Here is a 15,683-nt window from a genome sequence, read left to right as displayed (position 1 = left end):
TCTTCCAATGCTGTACATGCTCATGGATAGACAGCTGACTTCAATCTCCATGGCTTGATAAGCTGGCACCTTAATGAGTTGCTACATTAATTTTTAAAACTTACCCCCCCCCCCAATTATTCCTCAATTATTCTCCCTTTCATATTCCGTATTATCAATCCCTATAAAGGAATCAGACAAAGGGTGAAGATCAGCCAGGAACAGTTACACTAGAGTAGGCATCTTTACTATATTACTAGAACAGCTACTCAAATGTAACCATTATGTTGGCAGAGAAGAGAGGGACTTTGAACTGTGAAATCATGGAAAGTGAATTCTTGGGGGTGACTTTTAGAAGGGCTGTAAGATGACAGCCAAAAGTTACTTATTCTGCAGGGCCCTGACAATGTGCACCATTACCCATAACATCTGCTTGGTTATTGGGTGTAAAGTTGCATATTCAACAGGGGACAACATAACATTAAAGACAGATGGTAAAACTACTATCACAAACAATTACTGTATAAATGCTGTGTTGAGGTAATCTCTTATTTAACCTAGCAGAGAAGGGAAAGAGCTGGTGGTAGCTTTAATAAAACTCAAGTACACACAATAATTATCTGCTGCTGCTTATATGTAATAAGATCTGGTAATAGTTTCAAAGGAAACAGAAATAACACCATTGTCTTGTGCTGTGATTCTATCCATCAGGGATTAATGCAGTGAGAGAGTAGTGCTCATTAGTGAGGCTACGGATCATGAGAATTGTTTATCATGGTTGGTACATAGTGACATTCCCACATCTACTGTGGAAGGGGCAGGAAAAGCAGTTGGTGCTAAGAACTAACATGCAGGACTGTGTCACAGGGGCGCAAGTAACTATTTGTGGAGGAGGGAGGAGAGATGCAAGATATGACTTTGGCTCACCTCTTGAACATTACTGCTTAGCTAATGTAAATTATTTTGCCCCATCTTGTCAGTGTGTTAATGAGCAAGTAAATAAGTTTGTGTAGTTTTAACTATGCCTAGTATTTCATTTAAAGAACAAAAACAGTGATTTTATGCAAGTCAAAAATCAGCACTTCCCGTTATGAATAAAATTAAATGTCCCATAATTTAAATTTGAGCTCAATCACTTGCATTGCTTAATATCTCATAAAATAATCCTACAATTATTCAAGATGGAGATTTGTTGAGACATACATTACATTGCAAACAGCAGCATTACAAAACTTACAGTTATAGACTCATGCATCTTGCTTTCATGCCAGTTTATGTGTCCAACATTTCTGTGAAGGGGGTGACTTGTGTAAGCTTGGGCTCAATTGATATGACTGCCAAGATTGTGAAAAGCTCTTGGTCCATTATAGACCACGGGTAATTTGAGGATGGGGGGGTCAGGGCAAGAAGCTGATGGGGATGGGGAGCTCAGGGTAGTGCGTTTGAGGGGTTCAGGAATAAGGGCAGGGATATGGGGTGCAGGAATCAGGGCAGGGAACTGGGAGGGGGTGAGGGAAGATTTATCACCTAAAAATGACTCAGGTGTGGGAATCTTCCCCATCTCCTCTGCAGAGAAGACTGATGAAAAGAATTCATTTAGCTTTTCAGCAATGGCCTTATCTTCCTTGAGTGTTCCTATGTCATCTTTATCATCTTAGAATCATAGAACCATAGAGCTGGAAGAGACCTTAAAAGGTCATCAAGTCCAGCCCCCTGCTCTAGGCAGGACCAATTCCAACTAAATCAACCCGGCCAGGGCTTTGTCAAGCCGAGACTTAAACACCTCTAGGGATGGAGACTCCCCTGCTTCACTACCCTTCTAGTGAAATAGTTTTTCCTAATATCCAACCTGGACCTCTCCCACCACAACTCCCTTGTCACTCCCTTGCCTGTTCAGCAAGCTTCCTGCTTCTCACGTTCTTTAAAAAAAATTTAGTTAGTTTTTGCAACTTTAGCAAGTTTCTTCTTAAACCTTTTCTTGGCCTGCTTAATTATACTTTTCCCTTAACTGCCCAGAGTGTGTGCTTCTTAATTATCCTCACTAGGTTTTGACTTCCATATTTTAATGGGTGCCTTTTTGTCTCAGATGATCCCCATTACTCTGCTGCTTAAGCATGGTGATGCTCCTTTGGTCATCTCATTATCTTTTCTGATTCAGGGGCGACATTTAGTCTGAGCCTCTCTTATGGCACTTTTAAATAGTCCCCATGCTGCTTGCAGGCATCGTGACAACTCCTTTTAATGTTTGCCTAAGAAGCATCCACATTTTGAAAGAGTTCTACTTTTGGGAGTTGCCATGTTGAGGTTTTTGGGCATTATCGCCCCCCCCCCCCCCCCCCCGCGCCCAGAAGAATGTTAAATGTAATTACAGAAATTCCTCATTTAACACTATAGATGCGTTTCTGAAAATGTTTGTACTAAGTGAAAACGTGCTATGTGGAGTCAATTTTCCCGTTAAAAATAATGGAAAAGGTGGGGGTTACATTTCAGGTGATGGTGGCAAAGTCAATTTTTTGTTGGTGCTGAGTCATCAACATCAGCATTAGATAGCTAGCAACACAAGTCGCCGCAGTTTGTTAAAACACAAAGATAAACACGTGAGTGAGCGGAGAAGCGCTGTGGCCATGTGTATTCATCCACTCATGCATATTAACACTGTTTTCACCAGTTTATACTGCCATGCAAAGTAGTCTGCCACTTGATTATTTTTGTGTTATTTTGGCGACGTTCATATTATTCGAAAAATGTTCCCTAAAAAAAATCATGCTATTGCAAAAACGTGTTAAGCGGGCACGTGTTAAACGAGTAATTACTGTACATTATGGTCACTGTTACCTAGCGCTTAAGCTACAGTTACCATTTGAACCAGATACTGTGGGGTTAGGACTAAATCAAGAATGTCTTCTCCCCTTGTGGGTTCCAGGACTAGTTGCTCCAATAAGTTGTTAATGGTGTCTAGACATGTTATTTCTGCATCATGCCTTGAGATGACATATGTCCAGTCAGTATGAGGATAGTTGAAATCCCCCATTTCTGTATTCTTACTGTTCAAATGTAGTATCCATACAGATACTATGGTACAGTTTGTTTCATTTAACACTTTTTCTTTATTTAACTGTTTTCTTTAACATATACTGCCACTTCCCTACCAGAGTGACCTACTCTGTCATTCCTAAATATTTCACAGCCCGATATTACCATGTTCCATGGATTATCACCATTCCAACAGGTTTTTGTGCTCAATATCCCCAGTTGATATGAGAGACTCTAGTTCACTCATCTTAGCAATTAGATTTCTAGCATTTGCAGGTAAGCACTTGTAAGCATTGTCAATATTCAGTTGATTGCCTTTGTGTGCTATATTTGATGGTTCCTCACTAATTCCTACATGTACTTTATCAACTTCTTTCTATCTTGTTTATGAGGCTATAGAGATCCTCCTTTTAATAAATTGATCTGTAACGGACATCTCTGTCTGAATTGTCTGCTCCTCTACACCTCTTGGCCTTCCCACATACATTTCATTAAAAAATATTCTACAGACTTTTTAATTGTGTGGGCAATAACCATGTTGATATGGGTGAAACATATCTCTCCTCTGTAAAAAGAATCACCTATCTTCTGAAAGGGTGATCACATTACAATTATAAAAAATCTGAACCCAGCGGAGCTTTCAAGAGTGGCTGAAAGATTCATCTTTCCCTTCCTCTTTTTTCACTTATGCATCTTGCCCTTCTGGATTGTGACTGGGCCTGAAAGCAAACGGGCCAGAATTCTTCCAGAAAGGATGTTCTTGAAGTGTTTCCAGACAAAGAAACTCAGATCTCAGATAGGCCAGCAACCAACATTTAGTCTCAGGATTTGTTTGGGTGAGATCCTAAAAAAATGTAACCTCCAGTTTTTGCAAGATTAACCTGCTGTTTTAAATTGTTATGGTGGGTTTTCTCTATATACAACACATGATAAGACACTTTTCAGGCAAGGAGATGGACAAGGTCCCTGCCTAAAGCATCTAACACTTGTTGTTCATAGATTCTTCAGTTAGGTATGTCAAATGTGTACCCCATTCCTGCAAGCCAGATGGCAATACAAAGAGGAGTAAAATGTCAAAGAAACCCACCAGGGGTAGGTGAAAGGTGACTGCCAGGATGTGTAAAGCCTATGTTATTTGTTAGCCCCTGACTTGGTGTAAAAGAGAGAGCAGAGGAGGAGGGTTACAATAGGAGTTGGGGAACAGCATGTTCCATGTCTCAATGCAAACTGAGGTCCGCATAAAAATGAGGGATCAGCTAATGCCTATAGAGACGTAAACTAAGTCTACATGGATTGTATCTCACCAAAAAACTCCAAGAGCTCAGGTGCTAGCTGTAAGATAATCGCAGCTTATCCACTGAGCTGCTGTGATGCCATTGATCTATATCTGTGTCTCTCCATGTGTGTCTCCTCTTGCTGCTGGCACACCATGCCTGGCCCCATACTGAAGAAGGAATGGTGCATCAAAAATACTCCTTCTCCCCAAGTCCCATACAACTCTGAGGCATATATGCTTTCCCCTGAACTACATATTTTCATTTACACAGGTAGAAAACATAGGGTCCCTTGACGCATTTTCTGTCATCTGGCTTGCTCCCCTCTATTTGTAGTTGCCCTCTTCTCTGTATGGGAAACTCTCGCAGAAGACACTGATATCTGCTTTACAGCTCTAAGGGTAGCATTTTGCCCTAAGAAGGAGCTTGTTCTCTTTCCCTAAGCAATCACATTAACTGAGGTTTTCTTCTAGACCAACCTGGAGAGGTGTGTGCAAAGTTAGCTATAAATATTTTTGTTCCTTTCCATTAACTGACATAAAGTGCATGTACAACCTGATTAGCTGCTACTCCCCTAACATGAGTAATAGGATTCTGCATAAATGTTTGGTTACTGTTTTTGTGTTCAGTAATAACACTGATTTATTTCCACCCCCGACCCCTTCTACAAAACTTAGGAACCTACCGGCATCGATTATCCTCTCATGGATTCAGGAAGTACCATCACTACCATTGTGGGACCGAGCGCTTTCAGTATTCCCCTGCCCATCAGACAAAAGCTTTGCAGCAGCCTTGATGCCCCACAGACCAGGGGCCATGACTGGAGGATGCTAGCCCACAAACTGAAATTGGACAGGTGGGTGTGTTGCTTGTGTGAACTAAACAACTTGGCTGAGGGACTACCTAAGAGCTGTTCTATAATACAGCATTATTCCAGGTGTCCTCACAGAATGAAGGGGAGGGAGGTGTCATTCACCACTGTCATTGTTAAAGGCCTAATCTTGATCCCAGTAAAATCTGTGGACAATTTGCCATTAATTTCCATGGGAGAGGAATTTCTCAGAGAACTTTTTACAGAGTAAGTGGACCACAAAAAAGCAGGTTTGGATGAACCACATAGGCAAGAGTACCACTGTGAACAGGTGGGGCAGATCCTCATCAGCTGTCTAAATGATCCCAAGTGTATGCAAGCAAGAGTGGGGGGGAGGCAGTCTTGATTTACACTAACTGAAGATTTGGTGCAGAAGGATACAGCACACAAGTACAGTGCAAAGACCTACAGATTAGTCACAGCGAATGCTCATGAAAAGTGTACATAGTGGGTGTGGTTTGTGAATAGTTGGAATCAGCATTGACAGTGGCAGTCTTACAAGAAGATTTCCCTTTGTTCTGCTGCAGGTACCTAAATTATTTTGCTACAAAATCGAGTCCGACAGGTGTGATCCTAGATCTTTGGGAAGCCCAGAATTTTCCTGATGGCAACCTGAGCATGTTGGCAGCAGTCCTTGAAGAAATGGGAAGACACGAAACAGTTGTTTCTTTGGCGGCAGAAGGAAAATATTGATGCAACCTTGGAATGAAAAAGAAGACATGGAAAGAGGGTAGTGAGAGTGCCCTGCCAACTATGAATAAGAAACGTAATGAATACCCAGACCAATGAGTTTCACAAAAGACATTTCAAAGAAGAAAACAACAGCCCTGACTTTCACATGTGTTTTCCTTGTACATTATCACAGGATCTAAAAGAAATCATGCAAAGTTGTACCTTGAAAATATAAATCAACCTACCTTTCCCCTCAGCTTGGCTGTACACTGCTTGGTACAGGATTTTACAGTTTCCTAGGAAACGCTTTTTATTGCTATCCAGATGTATGGATAAACTTTCTTAACAATCCCAGTTTCTATGGACATTGTTTACATCAAATACCGGACAGGGGTAAGGAGACTGTCCATGGCTCTTTATATTTTTATTTAAAGCCATTCTAGACAAAGTTGTGGACAGTTGGTTGTGGCTATTTCAGATTATCAATTTCCAGTGAAATTCAGCCTTTGGCTACAAAGCCATGCATCAAGAGTCTCAAAATAATCCTCCCATCGTTGGATCTGGTTGTAAAACCAGTGTTTTGAAATGTGTGCATCTGGAAAGCAGATAATCCGGGTGCTAGGCAGGAATGCATGTTCCTCTCGCCACCTTCAAGGGAATTCCACAGGTTCTTTGTGAAAAATAGCTATAGGATTGTAGGGAAGATAGGGAGTCATTTTCAATTCACAATACATATATCAGATCCCTTCTTAAAGAAAGTGTGTATGAGAGAGAGAGATGCAATGTGGAATGGGCGTGGGATAAGAGGAAACAACCCTGCACACAGATTTTGCTATAATAATTATTTACTGATAAGTATCTAGTGCAAGGATTATTATTATTTCATTTTAATTTCTAATTTTGTCAGAAGCCTTTGTCCGCATCCTCCAACCCTTGGTTAGGCAGCAGAGCATGCTTGCCTGGTTAGCATGCACTAGACCCAATTCTCCATAGCAGAGAATCTAGTTTGATGAGTGCCAACTACTGCATCACGTGAGCTTCTGCAACACCCCCTATTTACTAATGATTTGAGGAGCAAACATCTCATTGTTATGCTGGAAGGCAGGGCTGCCCCGTGCCAATGCTGTGAATGCACCCTCCCAAACCAAACACACAGAGCCCTTAATTTTCAGAAGCATGTGTAGCACCAGGTACTTCCCCTCGATGACTGACTTGGATAGTCTGGGATGACATCAGGCAGTGTGTATGCAAAACCAGGCATGCGTGCTCTGGAAAATTAAGACCTTGAGGTCTGATTTTTTTTGCAGGGGGAAGGAGGTCTTGAGCAGCCATCAGTCCCATTTACTTTCCTTGGGATGGTGAGTGCTCAGCCCAACTGAAAACCAGCCCTTTGGTTTTAATCACGAGTTATGATAATGGAATGAGGAGACTGCTCCATTTTATTCTATAGGCAGGTTCTGCCCTGTGATCCATAAAGTGGTTCGTTATTCCTGCTCTCCCTGCATGCAGGGAAGTGCCATTGGAGGCCAGGAGAGTTCCACCAGGCAGGGTAGTGTAGGGCAATGGGGTTGAACAATGCTATTCAGCAGAGCTTTGTCCTTGCTATTTCCACAGCCAAGAAATGCTCTTCAAAGTTGTCTGGCTAGTTATGGCTTGAACTCATTCCCACTGTTGTGGAACTCACTCGTTTGTGTTCTTCTCCTGTCTCTCTTTACCATTTTGATGCAGCTGATGGGGGGAATTGTTAGTCAAGTGAAATTAACTGTTGTTATTCTGGCTGTCATTTCTTTGCAGACTTATTTTGCTTGTGCGTAGTGGGAAGAGTGTGACTCCTTCGTATGATGCAGGGCATATCATTTCAATATTTCTTCCTAATCTTTGCTTTCCCTTCCAATGCTAGGAGAGTGTTCTCACCCGTGCTATTTGCTCCAAGCTTCGAGCCAACCACTGACACTTTTATTTATGTTCTCACTTTGTATTCTTCAATGGGATATTTTTCCCTTCAGGTTTTTAAAGTCTGCATTTTTAAATGTAACTGTGGAAATGTCATTGGTCAAAAAGGAAGGCGAATTTCATCTGACCTTTTCCCCATCTTGACATTTCTATAGGCTTTTTAGCTTCGGCTCAGTGGCACCCAACTGTGTATTTATTAAACACAGGACAATGTTCATAAATCATTCCCTGGGTGGAGAGCAATTTGCTAGCAACTCAGAAGTGGTGAAACCCATCCTCAGGGGCTGGTGGACACATGTTCTTATGTTCGGTATCTGCCTGGGTTTTCATGTGGCGTACTCTCTGATGCATTCCAACCTGATTGTACTTTTCGTACGCAGCATTATAATCCTGTTATTTTAAGGTCTAATCGAAATGCTATGGAGCTCAGTAGAAGTCTTTCCATAGAGTCGAGTGGGTTTTGTTCAGTCTCACCCTTTCCTCTAGTTTTCCCCGCTACTCCCCTCTTGTCTCCAGTATGCTTTCCTAGACTCATCTATCGGCTGCTGACACCTTCATTTCTCCCTCTTTAGGGAAGCCCAGTTCCTACATTTCAGCAGCAGTTTAACCATTTCCCCCACTTTGTTCCCTCCAAAGGTATAAAAGTGAAGCTTAAAGATGTGTGTCCCTGTTTTCCACCCTAAATTACAGCTTTCAGCTCCAAGCAGGTGCAGCTTTGATGCACCTTCTGCTGGGCTGCTCTGTCAGGACAGGCTGATGCCCTTTTGCTATCCCTCAGTTCTTGCTGTCTACTCTGAGTAGTTTGTCATATAAACTTCTAAGGTCATTTGACCTCACTACTGAAAGTTTTCACTCAGTGGGAAAACCTGCAGCCTTCTCACCAGGAGAGGGAGCTTCTGTTAGTCATACCCTTGGGGTTGGAGTGCTTTTTGCTGACAGCAGCTGTTCCTGGATTAAGAAATCTACAGCTGGACAGTTTTTATGAGCAGTTCTTACCGAGGGTCAACAACATTCTTTACTTCCTTGCTAAGGAGATTTATCACTAGGAAAAGCTTAGCCAATATTCTGAGGAGGGAGAGTGGGGTAGAGAACGATTGCCTATCCAAACAAATATTGCCAATTGTTGAGAAAGTGGATGGTCCTTCTGACTCAGAACCATAGCTGTTCTTGTTCTTGTTCCAGCCCATTTGCTCGGGTGTCCAGGAATTCTAAAAGACCCCAAGTAATCCAGTGTAAGATCAAAGGTTTCCTTGCCCTTCTCTTGCAACAGCTTCACATGAGCAGCAAGGTCTAATGATGCGTCTAATGATAGGCATTTGGTGTAGCCTAAATGACTCTGTTGAATGGTCCAATGTAAATTAACACCCAAGATTAATGAAAGGTAACTGGTTGTACTTTGCAATTGCACCTCCTCAATTGCAAATTGATAATTGGTTCAGGACTCAGGTGCCCCTCTAAGTTCCGTCCAAACCAGATTCTTTCTCCACTGTTGTTTCCACTTCAATTCAAGCTTCTCACATTTTTGGAGTGGGGTGGGGGGGTTCTTTCCACCCCTGAAAAGGCCTAAGTGGTCCGTGGATGCCAGAATATGATGATGAATTTGCAGCTGAAAACCCATCTTTACTAATCTCCACTTGGCGTGCTCCATATTCAATTTGTATCTGTTCCATTGAGGAAACGGAGGGGTGGGTGGGTGGGGGGACTTGTTTTTTGGAAATAGATTAATTTTCAAAATCCCTTGGATGAGAGAAAATAGAAGCAGTCTTTCCCTCTGTATGTTTGTACACACTGCCATCTAGTGCTATGGACCACACTCTATATAATACTGACACCAGCTGAAAACTAATAGAGATTACCTTACCAGAGGGAAATAAATTTTGTGAGCTGGCTGTTTAGAATGGCAATTCAGTTGTGAAGACAGCACTGACTCTTAAGAAAACTGGCATAAAATTTACAGTGGGTAAATCAGCTTGTTGGGAAAAAAATGACTGCACACTTCTTAACCTCAACGTAGTGACTTTAAAAAAAAGTTTAATATTTTCATTGGCCACGCCATTTTTTTTTTTAGTTATTGCAGTTTTGCTGCTCGTTATGCCGCCTCTTTATGTGTTGGTTGATAATGATATAAATAAAATGTTATATATAAATATATATAAAAATATCTACAGCCTTTGAAAATCTGATTTAAAATCACTATTGGATGGAGTTGTTTTTGCCTCATTGCTTTGAGTTCTTTTGTGTTTTTCTCGTAAAGACCACTGTCAGTGTAGTCAATAAGTCCTTTGTAAGTTTTACATGCATACCAGTGGAATCATATTGAACAGTGTGAGACCAGATTATTATTTTTATGAACTATGTATAGTTCTGAAGTGACTGAGGTATTCTCAGACGGGATTTGATTTTGTAGGCGTTGGTTAGTGACCAAGATTCCTTAAACATTCACGGGACATTTAGCTGTTTGGGCGGCACATCATGCAAAGATATTTTTATTAACCTGAGTGTCTTGGCGTTTCTGTTGCTCATCTATAGATGTGTTTACACAGAGCTAACCTAATATTATGGCCAGTGTACTGATGAGATTCAGCTTGCTTCCTAAAATAGGTTTGGGTTGGTTTTTTTTAACATTGTAGACTTTGTTGTATGTTTTAGCTGAGTAGTGATTACAGCACTTAGCTTGATTTTATACGAGATAACACAGTTGAGTCTGTTTGATCCTAAGTTCAGGGCACTTTGTAAACTACCTTATTGAGCATTTGAAAAATCTTTTCAGGTATTATTGTGATCTGGTGGCAGGCCCTGAAGTGACTAGTCACCCTCAGAGGTCAGTCACAAGCTGAGGATGCAAGTGGTTTATGAATGAAAAGAGAACCTTTACAGCTTCCTCTGTGAGGGACTCCAACCAGGTATTCACTTCAGGGTCACCTTTACTGCTTTTTCTAGTCTATATTTTGAGCATTTAGTTTGTGAAGTTTTGTAAGGCGCATTGCAACTTTTTAATCATAAATATTATGTTCCTATCAAGGTGGGACTTTCACGTGAAGGCAAAGTTGAAGGGGAAGGGAGGCAAAAAAGGGTATTTATAATAGCTTCTGGAGGCCCTTAGCTATTATGTCAGGTAACTTTGGTTGAATAAGTGATACCTCATCCCTATTTCCTCACAGCCTAAGATGCTTTGGAAATGACTCTGCAGTGAAGTTACAGTCCCTTGTCTGCATCCTCCCTTTCATTCCAATGAAAATAAACTATCACGGTGGTGTCCAAAATTCAGCATTTAGCATCACCTCAAGCTCAGGTAAGCAGAGCTGTAGCAGATGGGAGGCAATGGTTTCAGTACCAAGAGTGTTGTTAGCTGGCAAGACAATGCATGGAACAACTAGAAATTGGCCTTCACTAACTCACCAGAACTGAACTCTGGATAATGGTGGGTGTACTTCTCTGGATATAAACTCATTCACTTATCACCCATTTAAACTTGATATGTCTCAAAGTCCCCACTAATCTGACATATGAAAGGCCCTGTTTAGGTAATGCCTATAAAAAAAAAGATAGATTTCACTCATCTCTATAGATGAAAGGTATTTAACATTTCTTATGATGTCAGTGAAAGTGTACATTACATTAGTGGGTTAGTCTTCACTTACTGTTTACAGAGAAATTAATTGCTATGTGTGTATTGTACTCTGGATTTCACCTTCTCATTGTAGGAAATGCAATAGTTCTGGTATCAAGCTAACTCTGGGTTTTCTTTTAAGAGCCCAGATGTTACATTTCACATTACTCCAAAGCAGGATTGTGATTTCTCATTGAATACAATCTAAGCTATGCCTATTGGCATCCAGTGGCAGAACAGGCCTAAAGTAAGACCTATTTATAGTAAGGTGTAAACCAAGTAGCTTAAAAAGAAATAACCCTACAAAATAAACAAGATTACAAAGAATGAACTACACTGTAGGGTTTCATTTTCCAATCCATGCATCAGCCACCACCCACCCCGTCAGAGCAAGGCATATAACACAATCAGTATTGAACATTATTCTTTCCAGCTGTAGTGCAGGATGTACATGTTTGCCTTCACTTGCTAAAATGCCCTCTTTCCATTCAGTACTGAACAGTGACATGCAGATCTCACAGTCAATGCCTTTTTAACCCACAGAGGTCTCTAACAAAGGAAAAGCTTGTGTAACCCATGCTTTGAACGTGTGTCACAGTTACAGCACAGCCATGTTACTTAAGGTTCTTGGGATTTTGGATTTTTGGCATAATGTATTCTGTTTGGTTTTCATTTTCCTGTTGCTGTATCTTCTATGCAATTCCTTTTCTAAAGAATTACTAACAGAGAAGTGCTAGCCATTGCATTATTTGTATTGCTGTACAGTGGAGGTGTGGTTTACTAGTTCTGAGTGTGCCTCTTATCCCTTTTTTCTCCTCCCCTCTGTTTGTAAATGCCTGCATTTATTCTGTCAGCCTGACATGTACAAAGTGTAAGAAAGAATTTTTAAACAGGTAATAAATTATATTTATAAGCAACTAGAAAAAAATAAGATGGTGTCCAAATGTTTGAAATGAGCTTCCTTTCTTTCTTCTGGAACTTCGTCCCCATGTAAGGCAGAAGGCACTACTTGTTTCTATATATTTTTGCAAATCCGTGTTCTCAAAGGAAGTGTTCTTGCATATAAATATATGCCAGGACCCAGTCTTTGTCCGAAGATGCTAAACACAACAGCCAGGACCAGCACCACAAACATATGGAGTGACAGCCACATCCTGCAAGTTAACATTAAAACTAAGTTATGGGAAAAATCAGTGAATAAGATGCTGTGAACTACATTTTTATTCTAAATATTCCTGTCATTGTGATTGTTGCTCCCCTGCAATTGCAAAAGACAGTAGAAGTAGCACCATGTGGTTACTAGTCCATTTTGGGGAGTCAAGCTGTTGAATACCAACATTTTAATGTATTTTTGGTTATTGTACCGGCACCAGATTTTCATGAGTAAAGAAAGTTTTTAGCACAGTTGGACTATTATTGCAACATTTTAAGTGCTGTAGGACCTAGTCATATGAATAAATGTTGGGAAGTTTGCATCCATATTTGTCAGCTGAATGTGTAAGGGAGGGTAAGAGTTGATCTGACATTTAGGAAACACTGGCCTCATCTAATTTCTCCACCTCTCAGACCTTTTCAGTCTTGAAAAAGCTCACAGGAGCAGAACCTATAGTAATCTTTGACATTATTTAATGTGAAACCATTAGATCAGAGTTATTCAACTTTGGAAGGCCCGAGGGCCACAATGCTATTCACAGCACATGCTGAGCCATGCTTCAGTGTGGTTATATGTACATGCAAATAGCTTGTGTCACACTGACAGGCATGAATACAAAGATTAAGGCAAGACTACACAACAGATAGGTCTCATTTAGGTCGGTTTTGCTGATATTAATAAAAGGCAATATTTATCCAATTTCAGGAACAGCCCCTAGATGAGCTGCCAGCAACTGGCGCCCTAGGTGAAACGTGTGCTCAGCGCCCCCGCCTCCAAAGCCCTCAACAGCCATTTATCTTGGCACCCTAGGCGACCACCTAGTTCACCTGTATTGACAGGCTGCTGTCAGCCGATGGTCAGGGCAGTGTGTGTGTTACACCTGCGTTTTCAACTGCTGGGACACAAGGTCGCATCACAGCGGGCAGCCTAGGGAGGCTGACGGGTGCCCTGAGAAGTTTAACGTCCGTGTCGGGCAGCCAACAGGCTGACAGACACCCCACAGTTTAAAGGGAGAGCTTATTACACCTCAGATTGTGACTGCGAGGATACATGATCCCTTCGCAGTGGGAAGCCTAGGGAAGGCTGAGAGATGCCCCTACGGATCTGTCCCCTGGAAGTGACACAATCCAAATGCCCAGCTCTGCCTGTATCTGTCTCTTATGACCGGCTGGAGTTCTTTTAAATTGTGCTTGGTTCTGTTACAGCAACTGAAGGAGTCAGGTTAAAACTTAACCAGTTATAGGATTACTAACAAGGCTTATAAAGCATGTGGTTACAATGGCAACTGCGCTATTTCTTAACTGCTAGCAAATATAGATCTTAAAATGGTTACAAAGGAAAAGACTGATAGGAAATAATGGTACCAAGTGACAGCTTAATCTTTAAAGAGCTCTAACCCTAGGTATATACTTAAACAAAGCATCCAGGTACAATTTTTACCCCCTTCTGTGCCTTTCGACTCCAGAGGGTCAGGCCAGGGTCGGTCCCTTAATTTCTTGGAAAGACAAATACGAGGTAAGCATCCCCATGGAACCTCGGGATGTCAAACACCTAACCCGGCCAGCAGGTAGATGGCAGCTCGATGCTCAGAGTGAGGGTGCTGCTGGACCCATCTTTATACCCCTAGGGGCCCATATCCTTTTTTTTTTTATCTAAGATGCCAAATTGTACTGGTCCGTTTTTGTGGCACCAGTTCTTACAAGGGAGTTTCAAATAATTTACACTTGTATGAGAGAGAGAACTAAATTAGGAGTACTGGACATTCTTTGCTGGGCAGGAGATTTCTCTCCCCCTCTCCCCCCCCCCCCCCCCCCGGACGAGTATGTGATCATATCAATATGGGTTTCAGTCAAGGGCACTCCTCAGCAGCCTCTTGAAGTTTGATCAGCCTCTTGGTCAGCGATTAGTTTGACCACCCTCTTATCTCTGCTTACAGTTGTCCAGGGTCACTGGGTGAGCTGGCATATCTGCGCCGCCTGTCAAGGCTTCGAAGACTATGCTGATTTTACTGCTCTCTGTGCCCTGTATGCTCCAGGTAAGCAAAGATGGATGTGTCTGGCTACAGCCGCCACTGTCTGATTTCCACCCACATGACAGCACTTTTAACGAGCAATGATAGTCCAGGGATTTAACTACTAAAATTCATATCAACCCCAATTGCACCATGGGCCGTAAACAAATGGGCTGCGGGCCACAAGCGGCCCATGGGCCTTGTGTTGAGTAGCCCTGCATTAGATAGTCCTACTCTGAGCTGTCTAGCCCCATTGTATTACATTTTACCCAAGGCTGTTAGATGGACTAAACCATATCAAACTTCAAAAGACTAAACTGTAGTGTACCACATGCAAAGAATAGACCAATCCACAACCACAGACAGGGAATGAAGTTGCTAAAATAAGCCCAGCTGAGCCTGCACCCCTCCAGCTCTCTGAATTGTGGCCACTCCCATTCCTATTGGGAATGAAAAGGACAATGGATGAAGGGGAAGGCTCATTTTCCAGTGTTTTCTTCTATATGGGACGAAAACAACTTTACCTGGTGCAATTCCATTTCTTCGTAACAGCAAAGCACTGAAGGGTTAAGCACAGAAAGAGTTCCATGGGGGCAGGGAAATAAGCTCACATTCTTGGCCTGCTGACATTGGGAAAACTGAAGCGCCTGTGATGAGGTAACAATTTAAATTGTTGTCCCCATTGACAGACAGGCAAAATCATGATCAGCAACACTTTCCAGGAGGCATGTTTCACACTTGTTAGAATGAGAGGCATCGCACTCTTATAGTAGGTTTTGCACACTATTTACACCAAAAGTCTTTAAGGTGCTACTAGACTATTTAGTGTTTTTTAAGTTTTTCCTGTTACAGACTAACTTGGCTCCCCCTCACACTATTTACACCCACAAGCCAACTTTTTTTAGTGGCTGCTCACTCTTGCAAAACCTCATTGCTTGCATTATTCGTGTTTACTTACAGGCACTGCTCCTAGAGTTAGGGGGGGTTACATGAAAACACAGCTTCAGTTTTATAGTAATTTTCTAGCAATCAGAGTTGCAGAGCCATGTCTGAACTTATGACCTGAGTACAACCCAACAACTAAGGTTGTCAGGTGGCTGATATTGACCCAGCTAGTCCAGCATTTT

The 15,683-nt window shown here is 41.8% G+C and overlaps 1 protein-coding gene across 2 annotated transcripts in view; it reads left to right on the top strand.

The window, feature by feature from the left end:
* UNC5C (unc-5 netrin receptor C) overlaps window positions 1-13,251 on the top strand; it is a 424,416-nt gene extending 411,165 nt beyond the window's left edge. For both annotated transcript variants that reach the window (XM_006111944.4, XM_006111943.4), the window contains 2 exons: window positions 4,964-5,142; window positions 5,685-13,251. In XM_006111944.4, coding sequence (XP_006112006.1) covers window positions 4,964-5,142; window positions 5,685-5,850 — 345 coding nt within the window. In that variant the 3' untranslated portion in view covers window positions 5,851-13,251. The remainder of the gene's footprint in view (window positions 1-4,963; window positions 5,143-5,684) is intronic.
* The last annotated feature ends 2,432 nt before the right edge of the window (window positions 13,252-15,683 follow it).

Source organism: Pelodiscus sinensis, chromosome 5, assembly GCF_049634645.1.
Source record: "Pelodiscus sinensis isolate JC-2024 chromosome 5, ASM4963464v1, whole genome shotgun sequence".
NCBI lineage: Eukaryota > Metazoa > Chordata > Testudines > Trionychidae > Pelodiscus > Pelodiscus sinensis.
This window is presented reverse-complemented; position numbering and strand designations above follow the sequence as displayed.